The sequence below is a fragment of the Sarcophilus harrisii genome, chromosome 2, assembly GCF_902635505.1.
Source record: "Sarcophilus harrisii chromosome 2, mSarHar1.11, whole genome shotgun sequence".
Classification (NCBI taxonomy): domain Eukaryota; kingdom Metazoa; phylum Chordata; class Mammalia; order Dasyuromorphia; family Dasyuridae; genus Sarcophilus; species Sarcophilus harrisii.
Window position 1 is genome coordinate 579,839,530 of NC_045427.1, and position 26,335 is coordinate 579,865,864.

Below are 26,335 nucleotides of genomic sequence, written 5' to 3' on the forward strand. Positions count from 1 at the left end.
ACAACTAATTATCAAAAAATGTTTTTCTTAAAAATGGGTACTTGACAGCAATTATCAAAATGTTTAGAAATCTACACAGGCATTACAAATACAAAGTAGCGTATGCCTAACGAACTAACCAAGGTCTGCCAAGAGAAAAATAATTTTTGATGCATTTGGTAAAGATTTTATAATACTTTCTTTTTGAATGTTTGAATTTTACTCTTAAATTATAATACAAAGGGTATAAACAGAAACCTGGTCAAGTATGACAAAGCTGAAGGATGACATCTTAATTAAAAATGTCTACCAATGCCCAAAAGTCTATCAAACTGTGCATACCCTTTGATGCAGCAGTGTTCTGTACTGGGTCTGTATCCCAAAGAGATCATAAAAGAGGGAAAAAGACTCATGTATGCAAAAATGTTTGTGGCAGCAGTTTTTGTAGTGGCAAGGAACTAGAAACTGAGTGGCTACCCACGAGATGTGGAATGGCTAAATAAGTTCTGGTATATGAATTTTATGGAATATTATTTGTTCTGTAAAAAATGATCAGCAGGATCAGAAAGATGCAGAGAGACTTACATGAACTAATGCTATAAAACCAAGAGAACATTGTCCACAATAACAAGATTATGTGATAATCAAATGGCATGGACTTGGCTCTTTTTAACAATGCGATGATTCAGGCCAATTCCAACAGACTTGGGATAGAGAGAGCCATCTTCATGCAAGCAGAGAGAGAGTATGGGGACTGAATGTGGATCATAATCTAAGAGTATTTTTCACCTTTTTTGTTGTTTGTTTGCTTTTTTTTTTCACTTTTTTCCTTTTTGATCTAATTTTTCTTGTGCAGCATGATAAATGTGGAAATATATATAGAATTACACATGTTTAACATATATTGGATTACTTATTGCCTAGGGGATGAGGAGTAAGGAGAAGGGAGGGAGAAAAACTTGGAACACAGGATTTTGCAAGGGTGAATGTTGAAAACTATCTTTGCATATATTTTGAAAATAAAAAGCTATTATTAAAAAATAGAATGCACATTAAGCAATTTTTTAAAATGCCTCCCTATACAGAGTTATCAACATTCTCACAGACTCCATATTTGGATATTTGATGATAATTCCTTGATGAGATTTGGTGTACTTTTGCCTTGAATGTACTCTTTGGGCCACTGTTAGTACATTAGGATGAATGATCTGAGTCGCAAATAAATATATAACATGAATAATATAGGACTATTTGAGGGGATGGGTTAAGTCAAGGCTAGTATAACTCCTAAGCTATGTTAGACTTGACTCTTAAAAGACAATGGATACAAAGATGTGGTGAGAAAATAGAGAAAAGTCAATCTGATGCCCACAGACTGGTTCCAAGTTGGGAAGCCAATTATAGGTGCAGAATGAGGTTGTTTTGCATATAAAGGAACTGTTTTGTCTTACTTGACTTTCAAAGGGGAAGAGTCTGATTGAGAAGGGAGGGAAGAGAGGGAAGAAAGGGAAGGAAGGAGGGAGGGAAAGGAAGAAGAGAGGGAAGAGAAGGAGGAAGGGAGAAAGGGGAAGGAAGGGAGGGAGAGAAGAAAAGGAGGAAGGGAAAAAAGAAAAGCGAGGGAGAAAAGGGAAGTAGAAAGGGAAGAGAGGGAGGGAGGGAAAAAAGGGAGGGAAGGAAGAGAGATGGAAGGAAGGAAAGGAGAGAAGAAAGGAAAGGAGGAAGGGAAGGAGGGAGGGAGGAAGGAAGGGGCATCAATAAAATGCTTCGTTGTTTTTTAAAAGAAGGCCTAATGTGATCCCTGAAGTCCTTCCTGGGAACCACATAATTCAGGAAAGAAAAAAGCATATTGTCCTGGAGGAGCTAGAACAGTGATAACTCAAGAGACATCCAATCATCTTGGGCAAAAAAATTAATAGTTTCCAAATAACATTGAATTCTTGGCTCAAGCACTAGCAGGAATCACACATGAGCAGAGGACACAATGTAGAACAAACTTAGACCCTGCTCCTCCTACTACTGTAGAACATAAGAACTGTACAAATCTGTGGCAAGGGATTAATTTTCTAGCACCTCAGCTTTTTCCCCAAATTAGGAGACTCCCAAGTTTCATGGGATATTATAAGTCTGGAGAGCTGACCAAGAAAAGAGAACCACTCTTTAGCAATACCTAGTTCCTTTCCTTTTATGAGAGAAATCTCAATCTTAAGGTAATAATTTAAGTCTTGAAAAAGGCACAGTTCCAAGGGGAGTTGGAACAAATCAGAGAAACAAAGAAAACTGTCTTGACTGCATCTGGAATAAAATAAGGGATCCTGTGTTTTTTTTAGATTTTCTCTCAGGTGAAACAAACCTTATCTTAAATGACACATATGGTTAGCCTAAGTATATATGTGAAAGCTGAGAGAGAGAGAGAGAGAGAGAGAGAGAGAGAGAGAGAGAGAGAGAGAATGTGTGTGTGTGTGTGTGTGTGTGTAACACATACAGATACAGAGATTCTGGGTAGGAGTTAATGAGCCAAAGAGAGATTTTGAAGAATGTCTCCAAAATGAAGTTAGTCTACATAAACACAGAATGAGTTTTATAAATCCCAAATTATGTCTTCGGGGAAAGAGAGGGCTCAATCAGAAAGTTTATAATTACAGGGGTTTTTTGGGAGGGGAGGGGGAATGTGTATGACTTTCAAGTCTTTTGACTAGAGGGATGAAGAAAAGCTGTTTTACTTTTTTAATTTTTTCATTACTGGTTTTTTTTTTTTTTTTATCATGCTGTGTATATAACACTATACTCCAATATGTAGCACTAGAAATGGAAATATTAAATGTCTATTATGTATCAGGTTCAAGAAAGATTTAATTAATAATTGACTCATAATGGGAAAAATTATCTACATTTTGGAATTTATTCCTAAACTTCTGAGGTAAAAATCCCTTGGTACTGGCAATCTGAGGATCTTTGTCTGGGTGAACACAGTCTGACTCAGTGTGAAAATTGTAGGAATTATGTGTAATTTATACACATACACACACACGCCTAATTCAAATTCATAATCAAAAGCCAATTTTAATATTTATTTTTTCTGCTTTTGATTGCAACTAAATGGAAATGTTATACCAAAGAGTCAGAGCGCCATCTACTGTGAAACATTTTATTTTTATAACTATTTCTATCTCAAAGGTACTTATACAATCTAAAGCTCTGGGTTGATAAGGTTTTTCAAAAATAAATAAATAATAGCATTCCAAAATAGAAATTAAACCTTTAAATTTGGAAAATTTAAAATTCATGCCATACCAATTCGCATTATTTACTTCCTTCTTATTCAAACAATATAGTTTAAATTTTCCCATTTTAACTAAAAGTTGAATAAAAGATTATGTGACAGAATACCTCTAACTGATGTGCAGACTTGTCAGGTAAGGTGTCAAAAATGAAATCTTCAATGGATTTAGGCTGATTTAATTTAGGTTTTTCTTCATGCTGAACTTGATCTGTTTGACTCTTAAGAATGAGTTTCTGCCTTTTCCTTTCTTTCCGTATGTCCTTCGCTTTTCGACATGGAGGTTTACTCAAATCAGCTCCTTTGCCTAAAATGACCAAGATATATATTAAGATTTTCTCTAAGAAAAAAATACTTTTCACAAACACAATAATTCTTCAAGTTATACCAAAGTCAGAGATTGCCAAACTGAAATGGATACTTGTAATACAAGTGGATTGCCATTTGCTGAACTACTCCATCACTGGAATTCACTGAAGATATGTAGCTCAACAGTGGCATACACAACACAGGACTTGGGAATCAGAACGATGTAGATTCAAACCTCACTTTACTGACTACCATGAAAACTAAGGATGTTAGTTATTCAACCTCCGGAAACCTGTTTTTTCATGTGTAAACTAGAAAGAGTGTCTCAGCTCACAGTCCAGCTGTTGAAGTCATCTTGTCTAGGCTCTCAGTTAAAAACAAAGTAGACCTAGTGAGGATGACTTCTGAATCTAGTCCCAATTTGTTTGGTTCTTAGTATTTGTATGGTACTTAGGTTGATTGACTATCCTAGAAAATTTACTTGTCTGCTAAGGGGGAGATACTGAATTTTTCACAGAAAAATTAAAGATTTTTAAATTTTAAAATAGATTCTAACCCTTGAGAAAGAAAAGGGTATCAATAAAATGCTTTGTTGTTCTTTAAAAGAAGGCCTAACATGACCCCTGAAGTCCCTCCAGGGAACTACGTAACTCAGGAAAGAAAAAACCATATTGTCCTGGAGCAGCTAAAATAGTGATGACTCAAGGGACATCCAATCTTCTTGGGGAAAAGAGTTAATAGTTTCCAAATAATATTGAATCCTTGGCTCAAGCATTAGCAGGAATCACACATAAATAGAACTTAGAACAAACTTAGACCCTTAGGCCATATGTCAAATGATTATATGACATATCATCACAATTGGGAAAAAAGTTACTTCAGAAAATGCTTCTAGATTAGTCTTGTTCTTGTAGTCTGTCCTTCATTCTATAAAGGACCATGACACATCAGGGAGGTCATGTCATGAAAATACACATTTAGGGTTAGAGTATAAAGAAATGTAAATTAAACACCTCAAATTTTGTACTATGGAAGTTTTACAAATTAAATTGTAGGGAGGACATTAAAATCTTTATGTCCCTGAAAACAAATGCTATGGACTAGAATCAGACTTTTTCTCTGGCCATCAAACACCAACTTCCACGCCTACTTAACAGAAAGAGATTTGGGATACTCTTAAGGAGTAGTAAAATACACCCAATTATCTGAGGAGACAACAGCTCACAATTTTCTTACATGTCTAGAGTTCTACATTTCAATTCAGTTTATCAAGCATTTAAAATTATCTATCATACACAGAACACTCTATTAATTTCTATACATTTTTTTTTTAATTTCTCCTGATCTCAGAGAGCTACATCATACTGTGCACATACAACACTCACACAGAACAACTAGGAGAATCAGGAAGAAAGGGAAGGGTTCCAAGAGGAAGAGATAACAACTATATTCTAGAGATATATGATAACCTATGCAAAGGCACAAAAATGAGAGGTAGAAGTGGAGCTAATGTCAAGAACATCAGTTTGACTAGAATTTAAAATTCATGAATGAGAAATCTGTGAAATAAATTCAGAAAGCTAGTCTGGAATTTAGACGGGAATACCAAGTTAAGGAATTTAAATTTTATCTTAAAGGCAAAAGGGAACCACTGGGATTTCTTAAAAAGATAAGAGGCACAATCAGACTGCTTTAGGAAGGCAGGGCAACCTCTGGAGGACAGACAAGATAGGTGAGAGAATAAAAACAGGGAGATCAAACAAAAGATTATAATCTGAACCTTCATCCAGAGATTAAGTTGAGGTTGTCCAGGCAGCAACTGGTGTGGAAAAGGAATTAATAGTTATTTAATTAACGGTTACCCAATGGTTGCTTAAAGGAAACTTAATTTTGGTTTTTATTCAAAACAAGGAATGAGGAGATAACATTTTGATCAACAATATATCAAATCCATATATTGAATGTTTTATCTTATACAAAAGAATATCGAATACAAAAGTAATTAAACAACTAGCTTAAGTTATTGTCCAATGCCCACAGTGACCACAGGAAAAAGAAAAACATTCTTTCAACATGGCATGAGTCCAATCTTCTGTACCTGGTTTGGGAGTTGAGGGAACAACTTTAACAGAACTTGATGGCTCGCCAGACCCCAGTTTCTCTTGTTTAGCATGTGCCTGATTTAACATTTTAGTTTCCTTAGGTTCTAAATCTTCTTTCTCCTTCATTTTGCTCTCTTTTATTTCATGACAATCTTCACTGAAGGGTCTCTGGTCAGACTTTATGTCCAACTTGCTTTTCAGAGTAAAATCATGCATACCAGCATCATCCATTTGAGAATCCATGGGTTCTTCTACAAATTAGGGGAAGAGGGGGAATAAGGGTGGGAAACTGTAAATCAGTACTTGAAGAAATCCAAACATAGGAAAAAAACATGTGAATACATCATATACAAATTAATTATTTTTAAGACCACTCAACATAATGACAGCTTCTAAACTTTTCTAAACAGTTTCTAAACACTGGGGCAACTTCTAGAGAACAGATTGCACAGGTTGAGAAATTATAAGCAGAGAGACCAAAGAAGAGGTTGCTGCTATCCTTGCTTGATCCTAAGAATTAAATTGGGGTTGTCCAAGGAGCAGCTGGTATGGAAAAGATTAAAAAACAAAAACAAAAAAATTTTTAATCTTAAAATGTTAGAGCTTGAAAGAACCTTAAAGATCATTTAATTCAATCTCCTTTCTTTTATAAATGAAGAAGCTAATCTCAAAAAAGAAATGATTTCCCCAAACAAAACTACCCTGAAACCAGAGATCCTGTATCCCAACCCAACATTCTGACCATTACATAATCAAAGAAAACAATCAGCTTTAAAAAATATCATGCATTACAAAAAGAACATTTGAAATCATTTCTTTAGAATTTAGAATGCATTTTTCTCATGGAAATCATATTATACATGATGTTTAACAAAAAATTTTTAAATGATGGCTGACCAAAGAAACCTATTTTTACCCCTGTTGTAGTTGGACCATAATTCTAATAGTGGTTCTAAATCTCTTTGCACTCTGTAATGTCTACGATAAATAAAACATTAATGACATTTTAAAGCTGGAAAGAAAACTGAGAAAACCTTTATGAACTAACAGCATGAAGTGAGCAGAACTAGACCAATTTATATAATGGCAATAAGATTATAAATAAAAACTCTGCAAGATTTTTAAAATTTAATCAATACAATAATAAACTAAGAGGAAGTGAAGTCAAACCATGCCACTTACTTTCTTCATGAGAGGTGATAAGTTTAAAAATGCAGAATGAGACATTCATTTTTGAACATGACCAATATGGAAATTTATTTCACTAGCCTATGAATATCGATATGAGTTTTTTTTTTCTTAATTTTTCAATAGATGCAGCAGGAGAGAAAAATAATAAATGCTGGTAAAAATAAAAGCAAAATCAGAAACAAACAAAAATGGAGTCAGAAGAATAAACCCAGTGAACCTGTAGAATATGGAGGATATTATTATTTTAAAAGAATATGAGAAATCTAAACATAACCAAAGGGAAAACCCTACACAGAAGCTAGGACACCAGTTTTCACAGACATGAATCAAACAAAATCATTTATTTGTGTCTCAGTATAAAAAAAATAATTATATTTTTCTTCACCCATCACTCAAAATAACTAAGATCACCTAAATATCCTTAGGAAGAATAAATTATAGTTTGGGAGTTTTTTTTTTTTTTAAACTTTTTTAGAAACATATTCAATCTTACCTTCATTATTTCCTTTGGAAAATTCTCCTTTAGACAAAAACTTGAACATTTTCTTTAAAACTTTCTTATGAGATTTTGATGGCTGGAAATGTAAAGGTCGGCATCTAAGAAAGCAAGTTAAGATTTTTAAAATTTCATTTAAATTCCAAACAAATACAATTTGTTCTAGATAGTGCCTAAATAAATCATCTGGCCAATTAAATGCTTCAGAATACTTATGAAGATATCTAATGTTATTGAAATTCTACAATATAACGAATCTTACTTTTTTATATAATTTGTAAATATCTCCTCATGTAAACAATAAGGGTTTACTTAAATTAGTAAATGGAATTTGTTAAAAATTAGGGCACTATTCTACAAAGCTAAACTTAAAATTATAACAATTTTAGAAACTGTCATTACACATGTTAAATGAAAAGTAAGTTTCCTAATTTAACACTTCTTTGATAAGATAAATTGCATTCTACAATAATTTAACTTTTTTTAACATAAAAAATTAGCATAATGATTAGCAAAGAGTTTTTATAAGTTACTGATTAAAACAATCTTTCCTTAGAAAATAATTGGTTTAATACCTCAAGCTCACACTAGGGGAATAATGAAAGCTTGCAAGTCCCTAGATTATTCTAGAACCTTAGATTAACACACATCCAATACTCTGAAGAAAACAGCAATTAGCCCTGCCCAGACTTTCCCTCTAGCATTTAGAGCCCACTTCTAACACCAAGTCCAAAGTCACAAAGTATACTTGAAAAATGAGAAAATCTATAAAAACTCCCCCATAATGAGCTATTATGGTGGCAGGAATGCTCAAGAAACAAACACAAAGAGAACAATATGAAAACATCTACAAGCAATGCTTCACAGAAAATGACAGGCTAGCCACAAATTCAACTAGAATTCTTAGAAAAGATAAATCAAAATTTGAAGAAAAGAGTTATATTTTTTTATATATGGAATGAGAACAATTATGGAATAAACTGGAAAAAAATGAGAGCCATTAAAGAAAGCAATAAAAAGGGAATTAAGAGTTTAGCACAAAAAGATACAAAACTACAAAACAAAGCCCCTGAAAATTGAAATGGACCAAAAGAAGCCAATAACTCCAGGAGGTCAAGAAATATTAAAACAAAGTCAAAAGACTGAAAAAAATAGGTGGAAATGTAAAGGACCTCATGAAAAAAACAGGTGACCTAGAAAACAAATAGACAAGAGAAACTTTAAGAATCACTGGACTATCTAACCATCATGACCAGAAAAAGAGCCTAGATAACATAAAGAAATCATAAAATTACCAAGATCTCTTAGAACCCAAAATGGAAACCTCCAGGAAATCCAGAGTTCCAGATCAAGGAAAACAATTGTAAAGAAGAGAGAGAGAAAACATTTAAGTACTAAAGAACCACAGTCAGTTTTTGATCTTTTGAATTACATTTCAGCAATCAACACGATATAGAAGAGAACTTGAAATATGATATTCCAGAAGGCAAAGAATATAAATTTATAGCCAAGACCAAATTATCCAGCAAAACTCTGTATAATGCTACAAGAGGATTTCCAAGCATTGCTATTTAAAAGACCAGAGCTATAGAGAAAAAGTTCAAACAAATATGAAGAAGCACACAAAAAGGTAAACAGAAATGAACAATGATTAAAAAAAAAAACCTACAAAAGGATAACCTACTTACATTCAAATTTGCAGAGAGAATGTATGTATAACCCCTGATCTGTATCATCACCAGGGTGCTATAGAGAGTCCTATTAACAAGGCCTGGGAATGATCCTGTTATGTCTGGATGATTTTAATCAAAGAATGGAAAGAGAGGAAAAGAAGAGTGTAATGTAGGGAAGACAAAAGAAAGTTAGGAAAAATACCTCATACAGTCTGAGTCACACATAGATATATATATAGTAACAGCTGACAACTGAACTTCACTTTCATCTGAACTGATCAAAAGAAAGCAAAACACACACACACACATCCAACATATGCAAACACATTTGGATACAAAGAAGCATTACACTCAACAGAGTACTAAGAGGGAGACAGGGGAAAGGAAGGAGTCAGAGGGAAGGTAAATTAAGAAAGGAAAGAATCCTATACAAAACAAGTTCTAAGGAGATGCAAACACATTTATGGCTTTTTTTTTTTTTTTTTTTTTGAGGTGGCAAAGAATGGGAATCCAAAGGGATGCTCATAAATTTTGAGAATACACAAACATGTATGATATATAAATGAGATGGAATACTAATGTGCAGAACTTCTTTCAGTGTAAGTGAATAACCAGGATTGCAGAGGACTGATTATGAAATATGCTGTCTACTTCTTGATAGAGAGGTAAAAAACTCAGAATGCAGAATGAAACAAATATTTTTAGACTGTGACCAATCTGGGAATTTATTTTAATTGACTCTGTTAACAGCATTTGTTTTTGTTGTGTTCTTAAGGGAGGAAGAAGGGAGAAGGTAAAAAGACAGAACTTAGGCAATTAAAACAAAATTTTTCAAAGAGAAAAGAAAACTAACCAAAATTCCTAAGGATTCATGTTGATCACCTTTTGACAGAGAGGTAACAAACTAAGAGTGCACACAAAGAGACATTTTTTTTTTTTTTAGATATGGCCAATGTGAAAATTTGTTTCACTATAAATGATTTTAACAGGTTTTGATTTAATTTACTATTAGAAGAAAAAATCTGAATAGAGGTCCATATATTTCACTAAGAAAACAAATGTTGTAAATACCTTTTGACCTAAGCAATTCCACTACTCAGTATGTATCCCCAAAAAGGGAAAGGACCTATATAGTCAAAAATATTTATAACAGCTCTTTCCTAGGAGACAAAGAATTGGAAATTGAGGGGATGCCCATCAATTGAGGAATGGCTAAACAGATTATGGTATATGATTATGATATAATATTATTGAGCTATATGAAATTATGAGCAAATGTTCTCAGTAAAACCTGGAAAGACTTCCATGAGCTGATGCAAAGTGAAATGTACTACATACAAAATAACAGCAATATTGATCTATGAATGACTCAGCTATTCTCAGCAAAGAATGATCCAAGACAACTCTGAAGAACTTACGATGAAAAATCCTATCCATCCACAGAAAAAGAACTAATGGTATCTGAATACAGATTAAAGCACATTTTTTTTAAAATTTTACTTTTCTTGAGGGTTTTTTTGGGGAGGGATATCTATATTGTCTTTTACAACTTGGCTTTTGTAGAAAAAAGAAAGAAAACAAATGTTAACACTGGAGATAATACAAAATACCTTAAATTATATTAAAATTCTACTTCCTATATCCATATTAAACCAGCAATGTTTCTATTAAATTGGCTCTAAAATGGCTACAATTTTAGAAATATAGCTGTACAATTCTTCCTAGTAGAATTCCTTACTTCCTTCAAAGAATAGCTCAATCTTCTTGTAATAGCAAAGAATTAGAAGCTAGGAGATACCCATCAACTGAATAATGGCTAAACAAATTATGAATTATGAAATGCAATGGAATATCATTGAACTATTAAAAAAAAAAGGGGGGGATGGTTTCAAAAACACCTGGTAAGAATGAGTTGATGTTGCATAAAATTAGTTTTTTTACTAAAGAACTATGATCGATCAATGATGAATCAGGATCCCAAAAAGCTAATGATGAACACCCATCACACCTAATTGAGAGCTAACAGTCTCAAGATTCAAAAGACATGTATTTTCTGACATAGCCAATATGGGGTGGTTAGGCTTGGTTGCCAGAAAAATAAAGTAGAAAAGAAAGAAAAGTGAGCCACTGAAATATTTTTTTCCAAAAGCACAGAAAAGAACAGAAGAAAGACCAGCAGGAACCACAGAAAATCAACATAGATGGAAAGTTACATGTTGAATTTATTATTTACTTAAAAGAAAACAAGATGTATATAAAAGATATGCAGTTTAGTATATTTCTCTTCTTCTGTTCAATTACGTATACAGAACCTCATTCTATGATTCAGAATTTTAAAAAAAGAAAACTTAAAAAAATTTTTTCTAAAGGCACACAGTTCAGGTACTACCCACTTCCTACAGCAAGCTTTTCTTAATCTCCCAGTTTTTAGTGCTCTTCTCTCTCAATTGAAATTATTCTGTACTTATTCTCCATATAAATGTTGTTTAACACTTATCTGTATATATGTACTTTTCCCCCAGTAGAATGAAGGTCCCAGAAGAGAGAGACATTTTTTGGTATTTTTCTTCTCTAGTAACCAACATGATTTTTGACACACCATGACTAACCACATGAAAAGTTGCTCTATTTGTCCAAAGCTGGCACAAGTAGAAGTGGAACATGCAAAGAGGTATTTTGAAGCTTGATGTCCAGAAAAGCTTATAACAAGGAAAGTTGTGCAAAAACAAAAAGGAGGCAGGAAATTGCCCCAAGTTGGAGTATTTAAACAGTAGGATGATCACTTATTATATTATAATAGAGATTACTTCTGGATTGGACTAAAAGACCATTGAGGTCCTTTTCAATTATGAAATTCAGTGATACTTTGATATATGCTAATATACAAGACAAAGCATTATTAAGTAAAATTCTCAATATTATAATGAGCTTCTACTTGTAACTCTAGTCAGTCCATCAATCAATCAACAGACTTTGTAAACTAAGTGGCAGTCACTGTACAAAATGCTGGAAATATAGAGAAATGAAAAAATATTCCCTGCTCTCAAGAAACTCAAATTTCTTGGGTTTGGGAGAAGACAACCTGCAAACCACCCCCCCACCCACTCCCAAAACAAACAAACAAACAACAAAACTAGGTATATACAAGGCAAAGATATTTGTGATAGGGCTCATTCATACCAGGGTTTGACTATTTCTATCATTACTGTGCTTCAAAGAGCATTTGTAATTAAAAAATTCTTACCTTATTGTGTACTGAGGACAACATGTTTGATTCATAACAGGTTTGTATACATACTTCCCACTTCTAAAATAATAAAACATTCTTGTTAATTTCTCAGACATTTTTTCTGTACACACAGAAGACTAAAAATAAAATATTTCTCAAAAGGAAAAACACAATTACTAGTATAAAAAAGGCATCTCTTGACAAAGGTATAAATCAAAAATATTTCTTCTCTTCTAAACTTTTCAATATAAAAGGATATAATAATAGTACCAACACCAAAAGAGCACTCCACAGTCTCCAATAGCTATTGACATTATATAGGTTCAAGTCTTCATTGTTGTAGGGACTTCCCTCTATCATGCAGATTAATAACTTCTCAGGGTTCTGAAAGATTAAGTGACTTACCTATTGTAAAACACGCAATAGATGTCAGAAGTTGTAATTGATACAGGTCTCCAAGATTCTAGCTGGTCTCTCTATCTAATATCTTTATTCACAAAAAAAAATCACTTAAGACTAAATTCAATGACAAACTAAATTTGAATATTTTTATGAATACTGAATACTATTATGTAAAAAAATCTCTCAAGTTCAACTAAGATGCCTCCTCACAGTGTGGACAAGATCCTGGGAGTTAAACTTTAGTCTGAAAAGGGAGATGGGAGTGTTTACCAACAGAATACCTGCTGCTGTCCAAGGCTCAACTTGTTTAAGTTCAAAAGGACTTATTTTTATTACTAGAATTTAGTTCACACATGAAAATTGTGTGCTAAGATGTGGAGTGGTTAAAATCCACAATGGTGAAGAAAGTATACATACTGCTGAAAAGTTTTTGAAATATATAAAATTAAAAATAAAAAAAAGCCAGAGGACTATTAAAATGATATCCTCAAAGAGACTGACAAGAAAGTATTATAACCAAGCCTTTCTAATGGCTAAATTAAACTGAAATGAAGGCATTCCAAAGTTTAATCATTTTATATAAAAGTGTACATTAGTATGAAGTTATAGTAGGATTACTTTATTGACTAAGTCTAGCTAAATAAGATTCAGTACAATTTGCAGCTAAGATGAGAACTTAAAAGATATTCACAACTGTAAGAATTTTAAGCTTAAAAAAATAGTAGTAATAATAGCAACAACGTCTTATATTTTAAAGTGCATTTACACTTTGTCTCATTTGATCCTTACACTGTCCCTAAGAGATAGGTACCAAAATAAGAGCATACACTTACTATATAGCTAGGCAAGATATGATGACACAGGTATTCCAGATAACAAGTTTAGTATTCTACCCCTTAGAGATCCAGAATCAAAATATATTTATTTACTTAAATACAATGCCAAAAAGGCTTAAAATACAATTTGGAAAAACCACAAAATATAATGGATAACCTCTGAAAAGAGGAAGATCTAGTTTCAAGTTCCACCTATAATATGCCTTGTTCTTTATAACTCTAAGCAAGTCCACTCAATCTCTCAGTGTTCTACTAATTATATAAGATTTATTCTATGTTACAAAGAAGGAGTCAATTCACACTGGACTTTCCTTATCTAAGAGTTTCCTATACTACTAAAGTCATATGTCTAGTTCCGATTCTGATTTTAAAGTCTTATTGATGACTTGTTTTTTACACTACAAATTTCTAAAAGATCAAGATCACTCCCACTGAACTGAATTGCTAAATAAAAAGCAATTCTAATCAACATATTTGAGACATTCTGAACAATATCTCAATCTGTCTCTCGACCCTCCCTCCATGATCTAATGAGGCATGTGTTCTTTGAAACTGATCAAGATTAGACACTACAATCAGATGCTAGGAAAGTTAATCTCTGCAGCAACGTAAATGTATAAATTCTATAAAACAAACAAACAAACAACCACAAAGCTAGAAAATATCTGTGTTAGGTGGTTTTACCTTCGCCATCCACGGTCTATAAGATCTTGATAATCCTGAACTGTCATTGAATGTGCCCACATGCCTGTTATCAACAAATAAATGGCAAAGTTAGTAATGAATTTCAACAAATTAGGCTTTTCTAAAGTATAAACTATATAAAAAATAAAATGCATAATTTTTAAACAATTATCAATAGCAAAATACCAATGATTAATCCTGGGAATTACAGTTTATCCAAGAACTTTGCTTATTAGTATTAACCCTTATACTATTACTTCATACAAAGAACAAAACAACATGTACTAATGTGCCATACGTAGTGTTAGAAGTTACAGATACAAAGACAAAAACACAGCCCCCTTAAAGAGCTTGTTTCATCAAGGATTTATCTCTGACTCATCTTGCAAAAAAGGTAACTGATCTGATTCTCTTTCATTTTCTAAAAATGTCTGGGTTGTTCCCATATCTGAACGAGAAACACTTTGGCTAACAAACTATTATTATTCACCCATGGTATGTGTTAGGTATGTCTAGTCAAGGTGCCACAACCTTTACACAGGTGTACCAAAAGGACAGTCAGTGGGAGAAAGCTAAATGGGGTAATGGATACAACACTAGCTCTGGAGTCAGGAGGGCCTGAGTTCAAACAACCTCAGACACTTAACACTTCCTAGCTGTGTGACCCTGGCCAAGTCACTTAACCCAATTGCCTTGCAAACAAACAAAAAAGAATAGTCAATGGCACTGTGGCAGTCTTCTCACTACCTTGGGACCTCTAGTTTATATCATCCCAGAAGCTTGTCTACAATGTATAAGAATGCCCCAATACCACCTAGCATAGAGGCCACACAAGGGAAGTCAATAAGCCAAATAGATTTCCCCCAAACGACTAATTTTTGACATACAGAAGTACCCCCTTTTCTCTTTTATACTTCTTCCCCTTAGCTTTGACAGCCATCAGGGAAAATCCTTTTTCCTTGCTCCCCACTAACTTACTCCAGATGACATAGAATCCATTGGGGCATTAGCTAATCTGGCCAGAATAAATGCTACAAGTGCCACATGTCCCATGTCCACAACTTTCTTACCAATTCTTTTTCTACCTTCTCTCTGTCCAGACTTCCCTCCATTGATTTTCCACAATCTATTCCTGGGGAATGTAATCCACAGCCCATTCCCTACTTCCAAGAACAAAGGGCAGGTTTCTTTACTATGAAATAGTAAGAGTCCACTACTAGTTCCTCTATGAACTTTAAAAGTAGCATGACTATTCATATCATTTTAAGCAGGAAGTCAATTCTTCCAGGAAGAAGAACATTTAGAACTTATTTGCCTTGCCACTGTGTCCTAGAGTCTTCTGGGTCCTATCTTCTTCCCTGACACTCTGCCACAGTACGCTAAAACACTTGCCACTGAGCCTGGCCAATTGCTCCACTTCTACATCTCCAAGATTCCAGTCTTCTCCATCCATTACAAAGCTGAATTCTCTTCTCCACATTATCTTCCCCTAATATCCTGGGATTCTTTAAGCAAAGGAGCTCACACCTTTCTATTTACATCCCTAACAGTTAGTTGAGCATTTTGCACATCATTTTTCTGCCATAATAATATAGGCACAATACCCAAGATGGAATGCACTAAGTACCAATGGAAAAGGAAATTTTGCAAGAGGCTTCTACAACCATGAGCAGTATCTCTTGAACCACAGTATTAAAGGGGAACTTATTTACAGCAGAAACATATGTCACCTTCACAAGAGAACATCACCATCTTTATGACAATCTTTGTCTTCTTGAAATATGCCACAGGATTCTGTATTCCAAGTTACCATCTGACTCATATCACAGTATTTCCTCCTAGTGATTCACCATGTGGGCTCTCTCAAGACTGCCTCAGAGAGAGGTCTCCACAATTAATAATCAAATTTTCAAAGATTTCAAAGTAGGCTAAACGTTCAGGGAATGCTTCTCCTAGCCTGTCATCCACCAGTACCTGGGATATGAAACAGTATCTACATTGTTATACCACACATTTAAAGCAGAACTTGATCTAATTTCTTCTGATGACAAAGTATGCCAAATAATACTACTAATAATAAAATGCTGTATTCAGAAGTTTTCCACCTTTATGTTTCACCAAATTTCAATGAAAAGAAGAACAACCTGTTCAAGAAGAGTGGGATCGTGGGATCTAGGGTCAAATACAAAGTTCCAATTCAAATAAACAGATCCTCCACTACAGACAGAAATAGGAGTAATATACTATCTGAATGATTAGAATAGATATGAATCAAAAGACTGCATGTGGTAGTTAACCAAAAATATCAATGGTCTTCTAAGGTGAGAAAGTACCGAAGAAAGCATCATTCATTTTTACAGCAGGACAGAAAGGGAAGGACAACATATAAGTGAGATACTAACAAAACAGCTCAAGTATACAGTGGAGACAGCAGAAAGTGTAATGCATTTTGCTCTACTACTACCAGCCTATAGGACTAGAAGTATAGGATTAGAAGTAAAGATAAGTAAGAATAGTAACTAACACAATATAAACTAAGACTTCAGTTATAATTTACAGAAGATAGTTAAAAAATTTGGACTTCATGCAAGCAATGGAAAGTAAATGAAAGATTTTTAAAAGTCAAATAATAAACAAAATCACTTTTATAAAGATTGATTCAGTCAGTGGTTCAAAAATATAATATAAAATCCTGGTAAGAAGACATGCTTAAGGTAAAGTATTGAGTATTATGCATTGGGGAAAAAAAAAAAAAAAAGACAGGAATAGTCAAAGGATCCAAGTTAACCTTGACTCTGTAATTTTCAGTAAGTGTACAAGTATAACCTCTATAAGCCTCAGTTTCCACACCTGTAAAAGGAAAACATTAGGACAGATGGCTAAGTTCCTTTATAGCTATGGTGTTCAGATTAGTGGCAGAGGGAGACACACAGTAAGAGTTCCCATTTTTCTCTAGGGATAAAATACTAACTGTTCAACTAGGTATTTAAGTCCAAAATCTTGTCTCCAGCTACCTTTCCCCTCCATTACTACCACAAAGGCCTCTCTGTTTTTCTCCTAACTGTTGCATTTCCTGTCACTGGACCCTTGCACAAGTGGCTTGTGTCTCTTCACATCTTTCTGCTCACACCTGGACAGGCCCTCATCACTTCTTGCCCAGGTCATGCAACAGCCTTCCCATTAGCAGGTCTGCAGTCAGATTCCCTTCTCCAATTCAGCTCCTAACAGACATTATTAAAGTATAGCCTCTTCACTGTGGCCTTGCTGAAGAAACATCAGAGAATTCACACTATCCTGCAGATAAAATACAAATACATCTTGGCATCTGCATAAGCTGGCTGCATCTTGCCTTTTCATGATGATTACACACTATATAGTCAGCCTTAACTTCCAATTTCACCAAATTGGTCTACTTTCTTTGACAACAATCCCCCTCCTTTCTCCATGCCTTTGCAACCAGGTGTCCTCCATCTTGGAAGATTCTGCCTCAACTCCACTCTGGCATCCCCTTAGATTCCTTCAAGGCCCAAAAATCTCTTTCGAGAGGTTTAGGTTTTTCTTGATCTACTCCAGGGCCTAAATAGCTCTGCATTTCTCCCATATATATATTTGTTTTCCAACATTCTGAACCCACTGCATTTCCTTGAAGGAAGAAACTCTTCACTATGTCTCCCCAGTATCTAATGTGCCTGGTACAGACTAAGCACTTAGTGCTTATTAGGTGATGGAAATGAACTTCTTCCTCACTTCTCTCTCCAAGAATCCCTAGTACTCTTCACAAGATTCAACTCAAACGCTACCTCTGCATAAGGTCTCTTCTGATCTTTCCCCACACTCCATTACTTTCTGTTTTGTACGTAGTTATGTATGTTTGTGCTATTTTCACCTAAGAGAACATAAGTTCCTTGGGAGCAAAGTATTTTTCCTGTTTAGCCTCAGTGAATGGGTCACAACTTAATAAATGTTTGTTGTACAGAAAAGTCACACCAGTCACAGGATCAAAGATCTACAAGTGGAAGATTATGAACAGGAAAGGGATCTCGAATGCCATCTTACCCAACTCAGCTCCTAGAGAGTATAGTCTGTCCAAGGCCATTTGGACCACATACTTACAAGTCTTAGGCCTATGAGTCTCAGTGTTGGAAGGACTTTTATTCAAAGATCACACAATTCAACTTCTATTTAAAGCATAACTTTGTTTTAGAACATCACATTCATTTTCTCTTCTCTCGAGGTTTTCATGACACCGTGTTCTCTGGGTTTTCCTCCTCCCTATCTAACCACTCCTCAGTCTCATTTGCTGAATGAATCCACGCCCCATCTACTACTACCATAGATGCCTTCCAAGGCTCAGTCCTGGGCCCTCTCCTTTTCTCTATACTATATTCAGCTGGGGTTGTCATCAATTCTCATGGATTCAATTATCATCACCATATAAATGATTCTTGTATCTATTCAGCCCTGACTTGTCTACTGGATATTTTGAAATGAATATCTTGTAGGCATCTTAAATTCAACACGTCCAAAATGGAACTTGTTATTTTCCCCCCTAATTCTATCCTCTCTTAATCTAAATTACTTGAGGATATCACCATCCTCCCAGTAACTCCAACTAGATACCTAGGTATATCGTGGATTCCTCACTCTCTCACATCCAAATATCCAATCAATTGTCAAATCCTATTGTTTCTACCTTTTTAATAACTCTCATAAACTCCCCCTTCTCTCCTCTGAGGCAAATCCTCATCACCTCCCATCTGCACACTATGAATGCCTGATGGCTGGTCTCCCAGACATAAGTCTCTCCCCATTCCAATTCATCTTCCACTCAGCTGTCAAACTGATCTTCCTAAAGTGTAGATCTGATTGTGTCACCCCACTCCCCACCATTCTATAAACTTAATGCACAATCCTTTGTTTAGTGTTTAATCTGGTCCCTTCCTATCTTTCTATGTTTCTCAAAACTCACACCTTTCCCCATAATCAGCAATCCGAGGACAACAGTCTCCTTGCTTTCCATCACCCACAACACTAATATAGAATAGTTTTCACTGGCTAGAATGCCTAGAATATTCTCCCTTCTCATCTCCATCTCAAGGCATTCTAGGCTTCCTTCAGTCCTCAGCTAAAACCCACCTACTGCAAGAAGCTTTTCTTGATCTTCCCTAGTATTTTCCGTATATTCTTTTTGTTTGCACATTTGCTGCTTCTATTAGTCTTAGCTCCTTGAAGGCAAGTATCTTTCATTAGGCCTTTAACACACTTGGCTTGCTTTAAGAGTTCAGATAAAAGGAAACTCCTTATCTACCAACTTGGGGACTAATTCAGCATGTCTTCTCTTGTGCATGTACCACTTCTTACAGGCAGAAGACTCATTCATCTCAGAGCTTTTGATTTATATGCAAGACAGGCCTATCAATAATTATAAAACAAGATACATTAAGTGAAGAAGTGTAAGGCATTGTAAGGGAAGGAGAAAAGATCACGCTTTTTGGAAGCAAAGTGCCAACCTAGATAATCTCTTGATTGAAAGATGAGCACTTTATGGTGAAGGGGCCGCTACCCAGGAATGGAGAGAACGGCCGTGGAGAAGGTGAGCTAGTCTCCCTCGCCTGCGTAGAGAAGGGACGGGACTGGGGCCTCGGACACGGACAGCTACGTCGGACAAGGCTCAGAAGTCCCGCAGCGGAGGTCCCCAAAAAGGCCAGTTAAAAAATCCCTATTCTTTCTTGGGGCCATAGTCCGTCCGTCAAACCCTTCTTTATATTTTGCTCAAGTCTGCCCAATCCTAGCAACAAGCAGAAATCTAATCTTTCTTCTAAACGAAGTCCTTCAAATAAATTATTAAAATGGATGAGCACGATGCTGTACAACAGCAAGGCGGAAGAAAGGGGGAAAAAACAATAAAACACAAACAACCCTGAATTAGGAACGTGGAACTAACTCTACCTCTCTAACCGTTTCTATCCTGCCTCTGCCAGGTGACCTCAGGCGTGCCCATTTCTATAAATTGCAGCCGCTGGACCAACCGCAACAAGAATCACATTAACAAGCCAGCTGTGTTTACACCCAGCCCTTAAATATGAAAAACCCTGAAGTTCTTGTTCAATTCTCTGATTTTATGCAATGTTCCAAAATGACGCGGGAGGCTCAAGCAGACTCAAACAGCTCCGACTTTTTTTTTTTAAGACGAAGATAAAGCATAGAGCACTTGACCTCCGGGGACTGACGTCACCAGAGGCCGGTCTCCTCCCTTTCTGAGCGCCCGCAATCGTCAGTCAAGCCTTTATTAAGCGCCTACTGTGCGCAAGACGCTGAGGCTACAAAGGGCGAAGGCCGATTCGCGGCCCTGAAGAGGTCCCAGTTTCGGTGGGGAGACCAGGGTCCAGCGAGGCGAGGAGGGCGGTTCGGGGGGCGCCGGCCAGCTTGGGGGCACCCCGGAGGCCGCGCGCAGGGGGCAGCCGAGCGTCCGCCCCCGCCCTCCGCAGCCTGTCCCCGCCGCCTCGCTCTCCCCGCCCCCTGCCCGCCCCCGGGGCCCCTCCCGCTGCGGCCGGCACGGAAGCCGGCCCGGCTTACAGGCCCGGTTAGGCTCCCTCACCATTGGAGCGGCTTCCCGTCTCGTTTTTGCAGTAGCCGCAGCGGTAGAAGTCCTCGCCCTCGAAGTATTCCACGATGGTCGGGGAGGTTCCGGAAGCCGCGGCCATCTTCCCCGCCCCGCGGCCGCCGCAGCCGCTGACACCCCACAATGCCCCGCGCCGGCGAGCTGTGGGGCAGGCGAAGACGGGGCGGGGAGGCGGGCAAAACCACCGGTCCTCCCGAGGGACAAGCCTCGCCGGGGCCGACCGCGGCGGGCGGGGAGGGGTGACGACACTCACGCCATATTTGGCAAGGGCCACGCGAGGCTCTAGTCCGCCCCTTGAACAACGACCGTCTTCAGTGACGGCGAGGCTGCCGGCTGTGCGAGACGGGCCGCGGAAGAGAGCCCAAGCCGGGGAAGGGAAGAGGGGAGGGGGGAAGCTGAGCCACACTCACCGCTGGACACTTTCCCTTCCGGGGCGTCGCAGTAGCCGCAGCGGTAACCCTCCCTGGGCCCTTTGTATTCCACCACGGAGGCCATGCCCGGTCGGGGTCCGGCTCCGGCCGCGCCGCCGGGGGGCGACTCTGTTCGGAGCCGCAGCGCCCCCTGCGGGAACCTAGCAAGCAGCTGAACGACGGCCTGGCTCCGGGCCAGAGCGGGGGCGGGGCCGGGGCTAGGCCTGCCTGCTTCTGGGCTTGCTTTCCCTCACTTTGTGGCGCTTCCGCAGAGTCGCACCCTCTCGCGGGAGGCTTTCCTAGGCAAAAAAGCGGGGAAAGGGGCCGGGGCCGAGCGTCGCGCAGGGCCCGGCCACCGGCTCCCGCAGGACGCCCACCCGCCCAACGAGGGGCTGCGAGCTCCGGGTTCCAAAGCAGCCCCTGCCCACACGTGGCCTCGGTGTCCGTATCTGCCAAGTGAGGACATCCGGGGAGACCCAGGCATCCTACCTGCGGAAGGTAGGCTTTAGCCGGCAGCCGAGGAAGCCGAGGAGATCGGGAGAACCTTCCGGGCGCGGGATAATTATTAAGCGTGTTCTCACTTTTGTTTTTCACCGTTTCCCACGGACCCGGTTTGCCTAAGACCGACTGTTTGTTCCGCGAAATCTTTTGGCAAATTTCACAGCAGGGCGTTTATTCGGGGAGAGCTTTTTTACAGTTCTAACTGTCAAGGGAAAAAGGCTCCTCGGTTACAGCTGTTTGTTGAAAAGGGAACGCCAATACGCACATTTTCCCTATGTGGTGGTCCCGAGAAAAGTTGCAAGTGCATTGAAGCGTCTCAGACCTCTCCTTTTCTCGTGTAATCCTGTATTGGTTAAAATAGAATTTAAGAGCGTATGACGGGCCCTACCGGATAAAAGGCTGCCTCTTCACTCATTCCCATCCGGAACTTCCCCGGAAGGTGGTATACACCATTACGGACACGTTGTGTTCACTTCAGTTTAATTTCCTTTAACTCAATAAACCCCTTTGGAGGCTACCCAATGAGACATAAAGATGAAATAAAATGTAATTCTTGCCTTCAAGTTTTCTGACTATGATAGATATTGGGAAGGGATAAGCAAATAAAAAAAATCAAATTGTGAGATTTCTGATTTTTAATGCTGATATTCTCCTGTTTTAGATGAGAGGTAAGAGCGCTACAGTGTCTTTGTATCATCTATAACCCCGCTTCTTAAACCGGTTTGGGACCCTATATGGGTCTCATAACTGAATGTGGGGGTAATGAAATTTTTTATTATCAGTGAATGTTTGATTTGTATACCAGTTTTATATACTCTTGGTCACGTAAAAATGTCTTTGCGGAAAAGGATAGAACAAGTTTAAGAAGCCTTGATTCATAGCATCTTCCTTGCGCATAGTAATTACAGTTATTTTTTGAATGAGTAGCAAGATTTACATTTTTATTGTTTGAAAACTACCTCTTTTGACACTCATGCGGGACCAGGTTTGAAACCTGAATATATGAGGTATGGAATTAATGTGCAACAGCACACGATGTGACACTGAATGAGCAGACTCAAGTCTTGAAATAACATTTTTTCCCTAGGAAAGTAAGGCATGTTACTGTTTATTTAGAAGCAGTGGACGTGGATTGACTTCATATGTGACATTTTAAAATATCAAACATAGAATGAACTATATTGCCAAAACTGAATTTGCCAAGTTGAATTATATATTAAGAGAAAATAGAAGAAAACATTTAATGTTGGATTTCATCCATCATTGCATTCTTTATTGGGTAAGATGATGAGAGGTCAACTGCTGGCCTCTCAGTTCTCAGATGATCTCAGTCTCTGAGTACATCATATGACCATCACCTATAGTGTGAGTGATTCTAGTCTCCTCTTCATAAAATCCAGACATTCTATTCATTCTACTTAAGTAGAGTGGGCATCCTTAATTGACCTTCCTAGAGTAGAATTCCTAGTCTGCTAGAATCAACCTTCCTTCCACTCCAATATCTTTGGTTCTTCTTTAACTTCTTAATAAAAATAGGAAAAAAAGAATTATGTGAAGCTGTGATCACTTCCAATTGTTTAGATATGATGACCTTTTTAAAAAATATTTTTCCCTGAGTGAGTTGTTATGCACTTGTTTTTGGTAGACCTAGTTTTCCCATCTTGGAAAATATTTATATTCATTATTTCCATAGCAACCATCTCAGACCCATCCATTCTTTCATATGGACTGTTCTTCTAAAGAGACACTAACTCCTTTCCAACAAAATTGTTTAAATGTATGGCAGTTTCCTTTATGGATTATTTAAGGGATTTCAGAAGTAAATTTGACTTTACACCTTTAGAAACTAACACTCCCTTTTCCCCCTAAGATGTGACTCTATTGTAACTGTGGAGAGTTCTAAATTTAGAATCAGCAGGAAACTAAATTCAAAACCTATGTGACCCCATGGACAAGTCAGCAGTCAACTTTTGTGAATCTCGATTTTACCCTCTGTAAAGCAAAGATGAAAATCATGGAAGTCCTAACTCTGTTGTTTTAAGGATCAAATAAAAGCACATCCTTAAAGTATTGCATAAATGCCAGCAAGTATTCTAACTCTGTATCTGTATGAAATACTTCATTTGAGAATAACAAATCAGAGAACATCATACTTTTGCTTTTTTATTTAGATTTTTAATAATCATTTACTTTACCTTTTCTTCCCATTTAATAAACCCATTTGGTTGATGCCTTTTGTAGATTGGAAAAAAGGTCCCTTCTACTTCACAGCATGAGCTTTAGAAGGGGAACTATTGCCTGCTTACTCCATGAAGACAGAAAGCCAAGACTGAACATGCATATGAGAGGCACTATTCAAGCCTCTCTTTACCTGTGGATGAGCAAAGCAAGAACTACTGTGGGCCACTTGGTCAGGGTTCTCTCTACCCAAGTGGCATGTGGCTTGAAATACATGGTACCTCTATTATTTCTTTCCCTATTATATCAATTCATTTTAGGTAGAGGATTGGAGTTAGAATTACCTTAATGAGCTAAAAAAGTTGGAATAACCAATAGAACTTGCCAGCAGCACTAAAAGTGAACCCAAAATTGGTCCAGTCCAGTAGTGAATCTGCTCAGAGATGAAGACTGTGCAGCAAGTAAAAGCAAACACTTACCTGCTATGCAACACTCAAAAGTGAAAACACTTATCTGCTATGCAACACTCAAAAGTGAATTCAATGAAAATATTAGTAGCAACCACTTTATATTTGAACCCACTCTCTCCAGGGAATTGAGGTAGTCCAGGGAAGAGAGTATTCAAATGTAAATGGTTTTATAGAGTATGTAATGAGAGGAGGCAGTTTTTATTTCTTGGAATATTTTTAAAGTAAATATTCCTTCATAAAATTAAGTGATGTTAATTGGTTGTCAGTGATCCTGAGGAGATACCAATTAGTATGGGTAAATTATATCGAGGAAATAATCACTGCAATTACTACTGAGCAGAGTACGGTGAAATGACAGCTGAGCCAATACCATTAGAAAGACAACTGAACCATTCAGGATACCTCTAGAATCCCAGTGGGGAGAAACAACCAAAGTCTAGGGATCCAGCCTACCTTCCAGTGGAAAGTTGGAAGAATAAATCCATAGCCTTTTATTTCCTACAAAGAGAATTCACAGAAAACTGAGTTGTATTAAAGTAATAAAATTTTATCAATTTTTTTAAGAGCCACAAATTTTTCAGTCCTTTGAAAGAAGAAAAGGAAGTTTTGTGAACATTTTAAATCTGGAAAAATTAAAGATTTTTCTTTGGAAATCTTGGTTACTCAGTATAGAAAATATAGGATGCCTCGGCTGTTGGATTTCTCCCCCTCCTCAAAGCATCTTCTATTTACTTACCTATGTACACAATTGTATTCTTTTCCCCTGCCCATCTACCCTCTGTAGAATGGTATAGTGCTCCTTGGGTGTCCAGAGCGTTTTGGTTTGTGACTGGAACACAACAGAGCTTAACGTTCAATTGTATTGAATTAAAAAGGGGAACAGATTAGAATTTAAAACTGGTGTCTCTAGTCATGCTAAAAATAGATTTTTAGGTGGTTTTTTAAATATTAACTAAGTAGGATTACTTTAGCTGAGAACAGTCACTGATAAAACTTAGGAGAAGAGAAGAGGGCTATGGAGGCCATTTTCTTTCTATGAGGTCCCAAATGCCCCTCTCTACCTTTTCATTCAGGTTGGAACTCCTGGGAACATTTAGCTGGTAAAATCCTACATATATTTGGCCAGATTCACCACCTGGCTCTCCTTTTCTCTGCTTTGCTTCATGTATATTGCTGAGTGCTTTTTTCTTTCCAGATTGAAAGCATTCATTAAACATGAGATTCTTGTTAATATATTGCTAAAGACCAGACCCAGAGCACAGTCCCCAGAAGGCTGAGGTGAATTACGATGATTTTAGAGCCTCAAAACCTGGTGTGACCCCCTAACAACAATGTACTAAAGCTCTCTGGACTTGTTGGTTTATTGGAAAAATGAAAAAAGGAAGAAAAGCAAATGATATTATCAAGGTACCCAAGGGAAAGACGACTAAGGGAGAGAACTTAGAAACAAAGAAAAATCTTAGCCAGTTTAATGCAGAAATCTAAGGCAAAAAAAGAATATTTATAAATCAGATATAGAAAAATAAAAGAATTCAGTAAAATGAATTAACATTCCATGTGAAAAGTGAATTAACACTTCATGTAAAGTTTTTGAATATGTAACTAGTTCTCAAAAGACTATTAGAAAAAAAAAAATTAAAGTTTGTGGTCCTTATGGTGAGGCTATTAAAATGTATCATTTTTAGTGTCATTTTTAGTTAAAGGTACTTTCATGATTATTACTATTATTCAGACAGCTATCATATATTCCTTACTCTAATTGTGAAAGATTCTGGACTTTTCACTTTGAAAACAAAAAAGTTTAAATTATTTTTTAAGAAATAATAACTTTGCAAGAATTAGAGAAAGAGTTAAGATAAAAATTTTGAAATCCTAAAGATGAGTCCATTAGATCTCAGACCCAACAAAAGAGCATTAAAACATTTAGTCTCCATGCTAAGGAATATGATCAGCTCAGGGATTACATCTCCCAGAGA

General features: G+C 37.0%; 1 protein-coding gene across 11 annotated transcripts in view; it reads right to left on the reverse strand.

Annotated features, from left to right (window-relative positions):
- ATE1 (arginyltransferase 1) overlaps positions 1 to 20,919 on the reverse strand; it is a 153,349-nt gene extending 132,430 nt beyond the window's left edge. For 8 of the 11 annotated variants that reach the window (XR_004232495.1, XM_031955965.1, XM_031955971.1 and 5 more), the window contains exons 1-6: positions 20,777 to 20,919; positions 14,179 to 14,242; positions 12,272 to 12,334; positions 7,352 to 7,455; positions 5,664 to 5,918; positions 3,367 to 3,563 (exon numbers count right to left, since the gene is read on the reverse strand). Coding sequence is in view for 10 of the 11 variants with exons in the window: in XM_031955965.1 (XP_031811825.1) it covers positions 3,367 to 3,563; positions 5,664 to 5,918; positions 7,352 to 7,455; positions 12,272 to 12,334; positions 14,179 to 14,242; positions 20,777 to 20,882 (789 nt within the window). In the remaining variant the exon portion in view is untranslated. Of the gene's footprint in view, positions 1 to 3,366; positions 3,564 to 5,663; positions 5,919 to 7,351; positions 7,456 to 12,271; positions 12,335 to 12,661; positions 12,744 to 14,178; positions 14,243 to 19,314; positions 19,334 to 20,127; positions 20,352 to 20,776 lie in introns of those variants that run through there. The other 3 variants (XM_031955966.1, XM_031955964.1, XM_031955970.1) reach the window with 3 other exon arrangements.
- Between the last annotated feature and the right edge of the window lie 5,416 nt (positions 20,920 to 26,335).